The 14,393-nt window shown below is 38.2% G+C and overlaps 1 protein-coding gene across 1 annotated transcript in view; it reads left to right on the forward strand.

The window, feature by feature from the left end:
- Positions 1 to 14,393, forward strand: part of LOC107568464 (arf-GAP with Rho-GAP domain, ANK repeat and PH domain-containing protein 1-like) — a 35,962-nt gene that overhangs the window by 13,176 nt on the left and 8,393 nt on the right. The window contains exons 5-15 of the mRNA XM_016254434.1: positions 2,821 to 2,995; positions 3,072 to 3,206; positions 3,296 to 3,431; positions 3,509 to 3,611; positions 3,699 to 3,894; positions 5,725 to 5,770; positions 5,855 to 6,018; positions 10,615 to 10,824; positions 11,864 to 11,969; positions 12,078 to 12,225; positions 12,452 to 12,538. Of these exons, the coding sequence (XP_016109920.1) occupies positions 2,821 to 2,995; positions 3,072 to 3,206; positions 3,296 to 3,431; positions 3,509 to 3,611; positions 3,699 to 3,894; positions 5,725 to 5,770; positions 5,855 to 6,018; positions 10,615 to 10,824; positions 11,864 to 11,969; positions 12,078 to 12,225; positions 12,452 to 12,538 (1,506 nt within the window). The remainder of the gene's footprint in view (positions 1 to 2,820; positions 2,996 to 3,071; positions 3,207 to 3,295; positions 3,432 to 3,508; positions 3,612 to 3,698; positions 3,895 to 5,724; positions 5,771 to 5,854; positions 6,019 to 10,614; positions 10,825 to 11,863; positions 11,970 to 12,077; positions 12,226 to 12,451; positions 12,539 to 14,393) is intronic.

A 14,393-nucleotide genomic window follows, 5' to 3' on the forward strand; every position in this document is an offset into this window, starting at 1 on the left:
ACTCACTCACTCACTCTCTCACACACACACACACACTCTCACTCTCACACACACACTGACTCACTCTCACACACACACACTCTCACTCTCACACACACACACACACACACACACACACACACACACACACACACACACACACACACACACGCACACACACACACACTCATTGTCTGGTTTGGGTGGATCCAGACCTGTGGTTTTATAGCACTTTTAACAGACGCACAAACTTTTAAGCTGATTTGGAAACCCAAAGCACACACTCCAGATCTGATGTGTGTGTGTGATAGTGTGTGTGATAGTGGGTGTGATAGTGGGTGTGATAGTGGGTGTGTGAGTGGGTGTGTGTGTGTGTGCGTGAGTGTGTGAGAGTTTGAGTGTCTGTGAGTGTGTGTGTGTGTGTATGTGTGTGTGTGTGTGTGTGTTGATATCAGGTGGGTGGTCTGCAGCAGAGCAGGGGAATTCAGAAGAGACACAGGAACATTTCTCACACACACACAGGAAACAGAAAGACAGATTCATGAGATGTCGAGGAGTGTAATGTTTGTATTCCCCAGGATACGTCGCTGCTTTGTTGGTATAAATTCACCGAAAACAGAAATCTTGTTTATCAATGCTTGTTACAGCATGGTTGTAATTCCTGAACGCTTTGGTGTACAGACGTAACGTTGGTCTCTTTTTAAAGAAGACACATAGCAGATTATTGCTGAAGTGAAAGCATTTCAAAAAAAGAAAGTATAAAAAAAGTTATAAAAGTTTAAGTTTACAGTAAAGATAATGTAGTATACTCATTTTTTTATTTTCTATAAAATAAATATTTTATAAAATGTTGCACTCTAAAATGGCTATAAAATCAAAGCCATATGTCTAACCGATTTATGTTCCAAATTTGAAGTTGATATCACAAAAATTGTGGTTCCTGTGAGATTTTCTTTGGGCACTATACCAAAAATAACCACGGGGTTACACCCAAACCCTATTTAATTTTTCTAATGCAGTTTTCTGTCACAAATCAATAATTTTCTGTCACAATATGACTTCAACAGTCACCAAATATGGAATCTTGACTGGTAGACCTTTCCAACGATATGTTTTGTCAAGATTACAAAAAGGCACAAGCCACAAAGTCACACAGTCTATATGTACACTGTAAAAAAAATGTACGGTAAAAAAACGGCATCTGTGATTGCCAGAATTTTACCGTAAAAAATATGGTAGCAACATTTTAGGTTTTACGGTTTTATCTTAAATTTACAGTTAAATACCGTAATTTCATTAACTTAGGGCTGGACGATATTTTAGGGAAAAAATGGCACAAATAAATAAATGTTCACCTTTTATTGGTATTTAGCCTTCATAGAAATGTGAAATCCCTGTCAAATAAATCTCAGACTCTCCTTATTAATATAAATTTTTTTTTACTTCAAACTATAGGCTAACATACCAGTCAGAAGTTTTTGAACAGTAAGATTTTTAATGTTTTTTAAAGAATTCTCTTCTGCTCACCAAGCCTGCATTTATTTGATCCAAAATACAGCAAAAACGGTAACATTTTGAACGAGTATGAAACATGCTCCGAGTTGCTTCAGAAAACACAAAAATAGAGCAACAACAGAAGCATGTTGCTGGAGACGGGTTTATTATTAAATGCAAACTGCTTGTCTGCCAGCAGGAGGCGCTGTGAGAGCGGCGGAACTAGCGGGTTCTCCAGTAACGGCTGTAAACATGAACGCTACTTTAATTTAATTTATAAAATTTCAATGTAAACCTAATAAGCTAATGCTGAACAACAGCTTTTTTAACCAGGTAAGTCCCTCCAGCATGTCAACTTTTATCGCAGGGTGAGTGGATTTCCCACGACAGGCGGCCATGCAGTTTTAAATGCTGCCCGTGAACTAAACAAAGAATGTAGAAACAAAGTCACCTCATCTAAATATTCACAACAAACACCCTTTCAACATGAAAACAAGAAATGAGACCTGCACTATCACTGCTTCTCTCCACAGCTTCTCAAATGTTTGTATCTCCCAGGATACGTCGCCCCTTTTAGGGTTAAAATAATACAAATAAAAATCTGTAATCAAACAATAATATGAATGTGTGTAAATGTATGTGTCTGTGTGTTAATAGTTGTAATAATTATTATAACAATATTAATAATATAATATTAAATAAAATACGAAAAGTACTTTAAAATCTGTACATTAATAATTTTTTATATTATTGTTATGATCATTAAAACATGTCTGTGTGTGTGTGTTTTAATAATAATATTTATTATATTTAATAATAAAATATTAAGATTATTATAATAATTTAAATTAGAATAATTAATTTTTTTAATTATTTATTATTATTATTTTAAAAAATATTTTTAGGAAAGTCTTCGAAACTACATCCGTCAAGTCAGCTCTTGTGTAACAAATTTATTCTGGTATTTTTGTGCAACAAACATTCTGGATAATCTAGTATATCTATATGTCGACAGTCAGCATTTAGTGTTCATAAATCATAATGACCCTAAAGCAGCCCCATTATTAAGACCAGCTAGTCAGCTAGTCGTTCAGGAAACTCACCTGTCTTGTTGTTGAGCCTGTTTACATTCTCTCTGTCTTTCTTCTTGTGTGCGTTGGTTGTGTATGAACAGACATTATCGCTGCCTTCCCTTTCATCTGACATCTGATTTTATTTTGTGACCTGGTTTTTGTTTCACTGATTGAAGGACGTCATTGACACACACACATGTTCCACACGTGTTCCCATGATCCGCTGTAGATTCCTGTGCCGTGACATCACTGCGCTGGTGCTCTCTCTCCGCAGGCGCTGTGCATTAACGTTCAGTCGAGCGATGTGTGTGAGACGCTGGCGCTGGTGTTCTGTGGCGCTGATGTGAGCTGCGACACCGGCGACCCCGAGCTGCCCTCCCCGATCGCTCTGGCCCAACACCACGGACAGAACCTGCAGCTGGAGCTCCTCATGCAGAACCGCAACACAGGTGTGTGCCTCGGAGAACGTTGCTATAACTACGTCAGTATACTATGTTTACTGACATTTGACCTTTTGACCTACAGAACTCCCGAGGTCAGAGGTGAAGGTTGCCATAGATAGGGTGCACTACATGGCCCCGCCCTCCGTCACGCATAATGGGTTTCTGTTTAAGACCGCCTCCATGGCTCGACCAATCACAGAGAAGAAGGGAAAAGAAGGTGAGCCAATCATTTTTCTGAAATGTTATGTGCAAAATGGTTTCAGAATAATTTAATCTGATTTGAGTCTGTCCGTCTGTGTCTGATAGAGTTCAGTCGGCGCTGGTGTGTGCTGAATGACGGGAATTTTAGCTACTATGAAAGTGACAAAAACGCTACACCGAACGGAGGATTGAAGATGAAGGAGATCGTCTGTCTGGCTGTCAGCCCTCCTGAGACTCATGGGTAATCTGGCCCACAGCATGTGTTTAAGGACTGTCACCTTTCTGACAGCCTGATAATATAAACGTCTCTTTCTTTAGGTACGATCACACGTTTGAGCTGTACTCGGACGCCGAGCGCTTGTATCTGTTCGGCACTGATAATCCCGAGACCATGCGCGAGTGGGTCAAATCCATCGCAAAGGTGACGTCACACCTGTTCTGAACCGCTCGACGGGTTTTATCGGGTTTGAACAGCATCTCATTTTCATAACACCTCTCTGTGTTACAGTCGTTCATTCCTGCGGGTGTGGAGCATCTGTTACTGAAGGACTTTGAGCGCATCGGCCGGCTGCGTTATAAAGACAGACTGAACCGGGAGATGTCGAGACTGGGCTGGTTCTGTTTGGTGGGATCCAACCTGCACATCCGGCTGGAGGAGCACACCGCAGACGAGACCATCGACCTGCAGAAGCTGCTGGAGCTCTGTGAGTCACAAAATGCCACCAAAATCAACAAATTGACTCCAAAACCCAACAAAAATGCAACCGAAATAGAAAAAATGGCATAAAAATCAGCAAAAACCACCAAAATCATCAAAAATGTCACCAAAATCAACTAATATGACACCAAAGCCAACAAAAATGCCACCAAAATCATCAAAAATGTCACCAAAATCAACTAATATGACACCAAAGCCAACAAAAATGCCACCAAAATCATCAAAAATGTTACCAAAATCAACATATATATATATAATACCAAAACCAACAAAATGACACCAAAAATGCAGCCAAAATAAAAAATTACAAAAATAAAAATGCAACCAAAAATACCACCAAAACCAACAAAATAGCATGAAATTCAGCAAAAATAGCACCAAAACAACAAAATGACACCAAAGCCAACAAAAATGCAACCAAAATCACCAAAAATACTACCAAAATCACCACCAAAACCAACAAAAATAGCATGAAAATCAGCAGAAATACCACCAAAACCATCAAAATGACACCAAAAATGCAACCAAATTAAAAAATGCAACAAAAAAAAAACTACCAAAACCAACAAAAATAGCATGAAAATCATCAAAAATATCACCAAAATGAGCAAAAATGCCCCTGCAGAATTAAATCAATTACGACCGTTAAAGTGAAATGTGAAAATGAATGAAACATGTTGATTGTGGAATTTAGGGTTGCAAAGGGGTGGAGAATTTCCAGAAAATGTCTCTAAACTTTTCAAAAGTTTCCAAAAAATCCAGGAAATGTTCTGACTTATTGCAACCCTAATGGCATTACGTTTAGATCTGCTCACATTACACCAAAGATTCCTGTTTAGCGGTTGTTTTTCGCATCATCAAAAATGTCACCAAAATCAACTAATATGACACCAAAGCCAACAAAAATGCCACCAAAATCATCAAAAATGTTACCAAAATCAACATATATATATATATAATACCAAAACCAACAAAATGACACCAAAAATGCAGCCAAAATAAAAATGCAACCAAAAATACCACCAAAACCAACAAAATAGCATGAAATTCAGCAAAAATAGCACCAAAACAACAAAATGACAACAAAAAATGCAACCAAAATCACCAAAAATACTACCAAAATCACCACCAAAACCAACAAAAATAGCATGAAAATCAGCAGAAATACCACCAAAACCATCAAAATGACACCAAAAATGCAACCAAATTAAAAAAATGCAACAAAAAAAACCTACCAAAACCAACAAAAATAGCACGAAAATCATCAAAAATATCACCAAAATGAGCAAAAATGCCCCTGCAGAATTAAATCAATTACGACCGTTAAAGTGAAATGTGAAAATGAATGAAACATGTTGATTGTGGCATTTAGGGTTGCAAAGGGGTGGAGAATTTCCAGAAAATGTCTCTAAACTTTTCAAAAGTTTCCAAAAAATCCAGGAAATGTTCTGACTTATTGCAACCCTAATGGCATTACGTTTAGATCTGCTCACATTACACCAAAGATTCCTGTTTAGCGGTTGTTTTTCGCAGTGTTGAGCATCATAACCAATCACACGTTTCTGTTGAGTGCATGAATGTAGTGGCCAGTCAGAACTCTTTAAATTAGTCACTGGTGATTAAGAAGTATTTGTCATAAAAAGACAACACTGATGCTTTCAATAAGGTATTTATAGAAATTGCCTTTATGAATGTAAAAATGCTCCTGGAAATCAATTACAGCTGCCAAATATTGACCTTTAATAGAAAAGTTCATTATTGACCCTGCTGTGAACTGAGCGTGTGTGTGTGTGTGTGTGTGTGTGTGTGTGTGCAGCGATCCAGCCGGAGAATGAGGTTCTGGTTCTGGTGGAGCGAGGCAGGTGAGCAGGTCGAGGTTAACCCGTTTAAGTCTCATATGTGTGTGACGGCGGGCGGAAGCTGACTAACAGGACGTCTCCCCGCAGGACGCTGTACATCGAGGGCGAGAGGAAGCTGGACTTCCTGGGCTGGGCGGCAGCCATCCAGAGGAATGCTGGGAGTTCTGGAGACACACTGAGTCAGCAGCAGCTGACGGAGGCCGACATTCCCGTGATCGTGGAGCGCTGCATTCATTTCACCACTCAATACGGTACTCAACTCTATTCTGCTGTACTCTATTCAGCTCTTTCTGACACAAATCTGTTCAACTTGATTCTGCTGTTCTACTTTATTCTAATCTCCTCAACTCTACTTTGTTCAACCCCATGCAAATCTGGTTGTGCAACTCTATTCTACACTCTTTAATTCTGCTTTATTTAACTCTTTCTGACCCAATTCTGTTCTTTAAGGGGTGGAGAATTTCCAGAAAATGTCTCTAAACTTTTCAAAAGTTTCCAAAAAATCCAGGAAATGTTCTGACTTATTGCAACCCTAATGGCATTACGTTTAGATCTGCTCACATTACACCAAAGATTCCTGTTTAGCGGTTGTTTTTCGCAGTGTTGAGCATCATAACCAATCACACGTTTCTGTTGAGTGCATGAATGTAGTGGCCAGTCAGAACTCTTTAAATTAGTCACTGGTGATTAAGAAGTATTTGTCATAAAAAGACAACACTGATGCTTTCAATAAGGTATTTATAGAAATTGCCTTTATGAATGTAAAAATGCTCCTGGAAATCAATTACAGCTGCCAAATATTGACCTTTAATAGAAAAGTTCATTATTGACCCTGCTGTGAACTGAGCGTGTGTGTGTGTGTGTGTGTGTGTGTGTGTGTGCAGCGATCCAGCCGGAGAATGAGGTTCTGGTTCTGGTGGAGCGAGGCAGGTGAGCAGGTCGAGGTTAACCCAGTTAAGTCTCATGTGTTTGTGACGGCGGGCGGAAGCTGACTAACAGGACGTCTCCCCGCAGGACGCTGTACATCGAGGGCGAGAGGAAGCTGGACTTCCTGGGCTGGGCGGCAGCCATCCAGAGGAATGCTGGGAGTTCTGGAGACACACTGAGTCAGCAGCAGCTGACGGAGGCCGACATTCCCGTGATCGTGGAGCGCTGCATTCATTTCACCACTCAATACGGTACTCAACTCTATTCTGCTGTACTCTATTCAGCTCTTTCTGACACAAATCTGTTCAACTTGATTCTGCTGTTCTACTTTATTCTAATCTCCTCAACTCTACTTTGTTCAACCCCATGCAAATCTGGTTGGGCAACTCTATTCTACACTCTTTAAATCAGCTTCATTTAACTCTTTCTGACCCAATACTGTTCTTTTCTACTTGATTCTGCTGTTCTACTTTATTCTAATCTTCTCAACTCTACTTTGTTCAACCCCATGCAAATCTGGTTGGGCAACTCTATTCTACACTCTTTAAATCAGCTTCATTTAACTCTTTCTGACCCAATACTGTTCTTTTCTACTTGATTCTGCTGTTCTACTTTATTCTAATCTTCTCAACTCTACTTTGTTCAACCCCATGCAAATCTGGTTGGGCAACTCTATTCTACACTCTTTAAATCAGCTTCATTTAACTCTTTCTGACCCAATACTGTTCTTTTCTACTTGATTCTGCTGTTCTACTTTATTCTAATCTTCTCAACTCTACTTTGTTCAACCCCATGCAAATCTGGTTGGGCAACTCTATTCTACACTCTTTAAATCAGCTTCATTTAACTCTTTCTGACCCAATACTGTTCTTTTCTACTTGATTCTGCTGTTCTACTTTATTCTAATCTTCTCAACTCTACTTTGTTCAACCCCATGCAAATCTGGTTGGGCAACTCTATTCTACACTCTTTAAATCAGCTTCATTTAACTCTTTCTGACCCAATACTGTTCTTTTCTACTTGATTCTGCTGTTCTACTTTATTCTAATCTTCTCAACTCTACTTTGTTCAACCCCATGCAAATCTGGTTGGGCAACTCTATTCTACACTCTTTAAATCAGCTTCATTTAACTCTTTCTGACCCAATACTGTTCTTTTCTACTTGATTCTGCTGTTCTACTTTATTCTAATCTTCTCAACTCTACTTTGTTCAACCCCATGCAAATCTGGTTGGGCAACTCTATTCTACACTCTTTAAATCAGCTTCATTTAACTCTTTCTGACCCAATACTGTTCTTTTCTACTTGATTCTGCTGTTCTACTTTATTCTAATCTTCTCAACTCTACTTTGTTCAACCCCATGCAAATCTGGTTGGGCAACTCTATTCTACACTCTTTAAATCAGCTTCATTTAACTCTTTCTGACCCAATACTGTTCTTTTCTACTTGATTCTGCTGTTCTACTTTATTCTAATCTTCTCAACTCTACTTTGTTCAACCCCATGCAAATCTGGTTGGGCAACTCTATTCTACACTCTTTAAATCAGCTTCATTTAACTCTTTCTGACCCAATACTGTTCTTTTCTACTTGATTCTGCTGTTCTACTTTATTCTAATCTTCTCAACTCTACTTTGTTCAACCCCATGCAAATCTGGTTGGGCAACTCTATTCTACACTCTTTAAATCAGCTTCATTTAACTCTTTCTGACCCAATACTGTTCTTTTCTACTTGATTCTGCTGTTCTACTTTATTCTAATCTTCTCAACTCTACTTTGTTCAACCCCATGCAAATCTGGTTGGGCAACTCTATTCTACACTCTTTAAATCAGCTTCATTTAACTCTTTCTGACCCAATACTGTTCTTTTCTACTTGATTCTGCTGTTCTACTTTATTCTAATCTTCTCAACTCTACTTTGTTCAACCCCATGCAAATCTGGTTGGGCAACTCTATTCTACACTCTTTAAATCAGCTTCATTTAACTCTTTCTGACCCAATACTGTTCTTTTCTACTTGATTCTGCTGTTCTACTTTATTCTAATCTTCTCAACTCTACTTTGTTCAACCCCATGCAAATCTGGTTGGGCAACTCTATTCTACACTCTTTAAATCAGCTTCATTTAACTCTTTCTGACCCAATACTGTTCTTTTCTACTTGATTCTGCTGTTCTACTTTATTCTAATCTTCTCAACTCTACTTTGTTCAACCCCATGCAAATCTGGTTGGGCAACTCTATTCTACACTCTTTAAATCAGCTTCATTTAACTCTTTCTGACCCAATACTGTTCTTTTCTACTTGATTCTGCTGTTCTACTTTATTCTAATCTTCTCAACTCTACTTTGTTCAACCCCATGCAAATCTGGTTGGGCAACTCTATTCTACACTCTTTAAATCAGCTTCATTTAACTCTTTCTGACCCAATACTGTTCTTTTCTACTTGATTCTGCTGTTCTACTTTATTCTAATCTTCTCAACTCTACTTTGTTCAACCCCATGCAAATCTGGTTGGGCAACTCTATTCTACACTCTTTAAATCAGCTTCATTTAACTCTTTCTGACCCAATACTGTTCTTTTCTACTTGATTCTGCTGTTCTACTTTATTCTAATCTTCTCAACTCTACTTTGTTCAACCCCATGCAAATCTGGTTGGGCAACTCTATTCTACACTCTTTAATTCTGCTTTATTTAACTCTTTCTGACCCAATTCTGTTTTTTCTACTTGATTCAGATGTTCTTCTTTATTCTAATCTCTTCAAATCTACTTTCGAATTTGTTCGGTTGTTCTGCTCTATTCAACTCTATTCTACACTTTAATTCCGCTTTTCTCTATTTAACTCTTTCTGACCCAATTCAGTTATTTTCTACTTTGTTCTTCATACTTAATTTTTCTTTGTTCGTCTCCATTTAAATCTGTTTAGTTGTTCTGCTCCATTCAACTTAATTCTACACTTTAATTCTACTTTACTCTATTTACTCTTTCTGACCAAGTTCAGTTCTTTTCTACTTGATTCAGCTTTGTTCTACTCCATTCTAAACTTCTCGACTCACCTTGTTTTTAATTAACTTCTGTTCAATTGTTCGGCTTTGTTCAACTCTATTCGATTTCATATTCAACCTCACTGAATTCTATCCTACTCTTATTCTCAGTTTTTTTTTGTGAAAGAAACTTCAATCAAGTCTTTCTTTCTGTCTAAAGAATCAGAGGCAAATGAATCCAATTTGATTTAAATGAAATTGTTCTGAGAAACTCATGTAAATGTTTGACTGCAGACACACACACACACACACACACACACACATCACTTAAACAACAGATTCCTCTTGTGTCTCAGTGATCATGTGATCTTTATCTTACTAACTAGTATTAAACAGTGAGCTCACCTAATGAGATTTAATGAGCTCCTAGATGTACACGTAACATATTAACAGATGATGACATGAAACCATGAGAGTAAATGTGTCCCTGCAGACATCAGCTTCTGAGCCCTCTCTGATTCAATTTCATGATTCGTTTGGACTGATTTTGCCAAGCATTTGTGAATCAGGGGACGGTCAGACAGTACTTTGTTCAGGAGGAAAAGCATTGAAGTATCACGTGATAGAAACATTAACAACAAAAAGCTTGACACACTAATGGACTTGAAAGCAGTGATAAACTGAAATACTAACCAGAAAACACAAGCCGAATCACCATTATTTGTGTAGCACTTTTCATGACACTGTGTCAAAACAGCGTTACAGAAAGGTTTATAGAAATACCTTTTGTCCATAATGTCTTTAAAGTCAGGTTAAATATATTAAAATGAAACTTTTTGATATTTTATAGTTCTATTAATATTATGTTGTTAGGGGTCCATTAAGCATCATAAGTGTGTGTTGCTGCGTGTAAATGATGTTGTGTGTGTGTGTCCTGCAGGTTTGACCTCAGAGGGAATCTACCGTAAGAGTGGTGTGAACAGTAAGGTCGCCGCCCTGCTGGAGGAGTTCAGACGCGACGCCAGGTGCGTTTGGCTGAAGGAAGGTGAACATCAGGTGGATGACGTCTCCAACGTCCTCAAGCGCTTCTTCAGAGGCATCGAGGAGGGATTGTTTGGCCTGGAGGCGCACAGCTGGCTCAGCGCTACAGGTTTAGACCACTGGAATATTATGAAATTATATATTATTATTATTATTACGGCACGACGCTACAGTTAAATGTTAACTAATAGATATCACCATACTTTCCCAAGTCGATTAATTATAGTATATTAAGACAATTGTTTTTTATGACAAGTTTCTGAAATGTTATGTTTAAATATGCATTATCTAATGAAATATGCACTCATTTGCATTCATTTTCAGAACAGAAATCTGAACGTTGGTTCTAAATTCTTGTCTGATTTTGTTGGCATATTAGAGTTAAAGGTTTTTATAAGAGGAGATTTTAGATTTCTCTTTTTTATCACTGCGTAATACTGTCAACAGACTGAAAACAAACACAGTTTTACCATGTTTTAGGAATAAAATTGTTTTAGAAATCAGTGTGAATGATATACTGTATGAACAAACCCTTCAGTAAAATCCTTCAGAATATAGATATGAGTAAAGCTCTAAGTTTTGGTGTTTGTAAGTGCAGAAATAAACTCCAGATATAAACATGTACTGTTATTGAAATCTACAGACGCAAATGGATAAAATAATACTGTCAACAGACTGAAAACAAACAGTTTTACCATGTTTTAGGAATACAATTGTTTTAGAAATCAGTGTGAATGATATACTGTATGAACAAACCCTTCAGTAAAATCCTTCAGATTATAGATATGAATAAACCCCTAAGTTTTGGTGCATGTAAGTGCTGCAGAAGTGCAGAAATAAACTCACAGCCTTTAAAAATATTCATTTTCACCATGTTTTTAGGAATATAATGTTGTATAAATGAGTGTGAATGATATATGAACAAACCCTTCAGAATATAGATATGAGTAAAGCTCTAAGTTTTGGTGTTTGTAAGTGCAGAAATAAACTCCAGATATAAACATGTACTGTTATTGAAATCTACAGACGCAAATGGATAAAGTACAATTAAATAAACCCTTAAATGTCTATTTTTGATGTTTTTCACTAGTCTGAAAGAAGACAAGTGAAGTGAAATAATCCAAATGTCATATAGTGTGTGTGTTCAGCTTTTTCAGACGAGAGCAGTCGGATCTGTCAGTATCGTCTTCTGTTCAGTAACCTTCCCCGAGTCAATCAGGCGACGCTACGCGCGCTAGTTAATCATTTATACTGGTGAGACAAGCACTCTTCCTCTTTCTCATAGAGCACTTCCTCATAGCTCTCCTTTCAGAGAAGTGTTGAAAGTCTCTCTCAGACCTTCTGATGTGTGTGCGTTTGCAGCGTCCAGCGGTTTGCGGATCTCAATCAGATGAATCTTCACAATCTGGCCATCGTGTTCGGACCGACTCTCTTCCAGGCGGACGGGAAGGACTACAGCGCCGGCCGAGTCATCGAGGATCTCATCCAACACTACGTCACTATATTCGATGTATGTTTGCATGCGTTCAGAAAAATGTTTCCTGCGATTTTATTTTCCTAGGACATTTTAAAGTGACGTTATAGGAAGTGCACATATCTGAAGAGTTTGGACTCGTGTAGAGTTGATAAAACGGTTCATTATACATTCAGCACCAGATACATGCAGTCACTAGCGCCATCTGTTGGTGAGATGAGAGTAAGAACTGCAGTGGCAGCACTGTGTGTTTGTGTTGCAGGTGAACGAGCAGCAGCTGAAGAAGCAGTTAGATGAGATCACATACATCATAAAGCTCAGAGACAACCTCGCGCCTAAAGCTGGAACGGTAAGAGTTAAGTCATGCATCACTGGTGCTATTGCTGATAGTCAGTTGAAGTTAGATACATTTTTTCTCTGAATTTTGTAACCCTAAATGACTGAATTTGCAGCAGCTTTTCTAAAAAATGTATATTTGCTGCATTTTTCATGTTAATTTGCAGTAGAGACAATAATCATTATGTATTTATAAAATGTGACCCTGGACGCAACCAGACATAAGGGTCAATTTTTCGAAATTTAGATATAAAGCTTATATAAGCTTATAAATAAATAAGCTTTCCATTGATGTATGGTTTGTTAGGATCAGACAATATTTGGCCGAGATACAACTATTAGAAAATCTGGAATCTGAGGGTGCAAAACAATCTAAATATTGAGAAAATCATCTTTAAAGTTGTTCAAATGAAGTTCTTAGCAATGCATATTACTAATCAAACATTAAGTTTTGATATATTTACGGTAGGAGATTTACTAAATATCTTCATGGAACATGATCTTTACTTAATATCCTAATGATTTTTGGCATAAAAGAGAAATGTATAATTGTGACCCATACAATGTATTGTTGGCTATTGCTACAGATATCCCCCAGCGACTTAACACTGCTTTTGTGCTGCAGGGACACATATTAGTAGCAGTGACCGTAAGAGTCTCTGTGAATGATTTGGAAATTGATTGGAGATCACTTGAAAATATTGATCAATTAGTTTAGGCTCAGAATTATGGATTTTGATTAGCTAATATTGCTTTATTATATTGCTTTTAAATAATTGAAGATTGCAACCTGCTAGAAATAATGCAGCAATTGGTTCACTCTGCATTAATTCTGATCGCAAAATCACAACTAGATATTGTTAGTGATTTAAACACACAAGGTCAAGGATTCCCAAACATTTTTGTCAGCCGATCTCCTTTGAGTTAAAATATTTATTTGAAGTCTCCCTGAGATTTTAAGTTACTACTGCAGTAATTTAACAACACATTTGCATGTTCACAGTTTTCTGATATCAGTTAATGGTCACATGATAAAACATACTTTTTTTTAAAGTTTTTTTTTTCATTTTAATTTGATTTTAATTTTATATTTATATGATTTTTAATTCATTATTGACTTTTAATGAAATCATCAAACTTCTGCAGTTCCCCCACTGACCCCAGTTTAAGAAACCTGACACTAATCAGACTTACCGTTTTCATCAGGTTGACTATAAAAAAATTAATCACTTTAAAGGAACACCTTGAACCAGACACCTACAGCATCTCCTACATCCTAAGTGCCCCTAGCAACCCTATAGCATCACCCACAACACCCTAGTAACCACCCGAACACCCTAGCAACCATACAGCATCACCCACAACACCCTAGTAACCACCCGAACACCCTAGCAACCATACAGCATCACCCACAACACCCTAGTAACCACCCGAACACCCTAGCAACCATACAGCATCACCCACAACACCCTAGTAACCACCCGAACACCCTAGCAACCATACAGCATCACCCACAACACCCTAGTAACCACCCGAACACCCTAGCAACCATACAGCATCACCCACAACACCCTAGTAACCACCCGAACACCCTAGCAACCATACAGCATCACCCACAACACCCTAGTAACCACCCGAACACCCTAGCAACCATACAGCATCACCCACAACACCCTAGTAACCACCCGAACACCCTAGCAACCATACAGCATCACCCACAACACCCTAGTAACCACCCGAACACCCTAGCAACCATACAGCATCACCCACAACACCCTAGTAACCACCCGAACACCCTAGCAACCATACAGCATCACCCACAACACCCTAGTAACCATCCGAACACCCTAGCAACCATATAGCATCAC

The sequence above is a fragment of the Sinocyclocheilus grahami genome, unplaced genomic scaffold (genome assembly GCF_001515645.1).
Source record: "Sinocyclocheilus grahami isolate Dianchi unplaced genomic scaffold, SAMN03320097.WGS_v1.1 scaffold1247.1, whole genome shotgun sequence".
In the NCBI taxonomy this organism is placed as follows: Eukaryota; Metazoa; Chordata; class Actinopteri; order Cypriniformes; family Cyprinidae; genus Sinocyclocheilus; species Sinocyclocheilus grahami.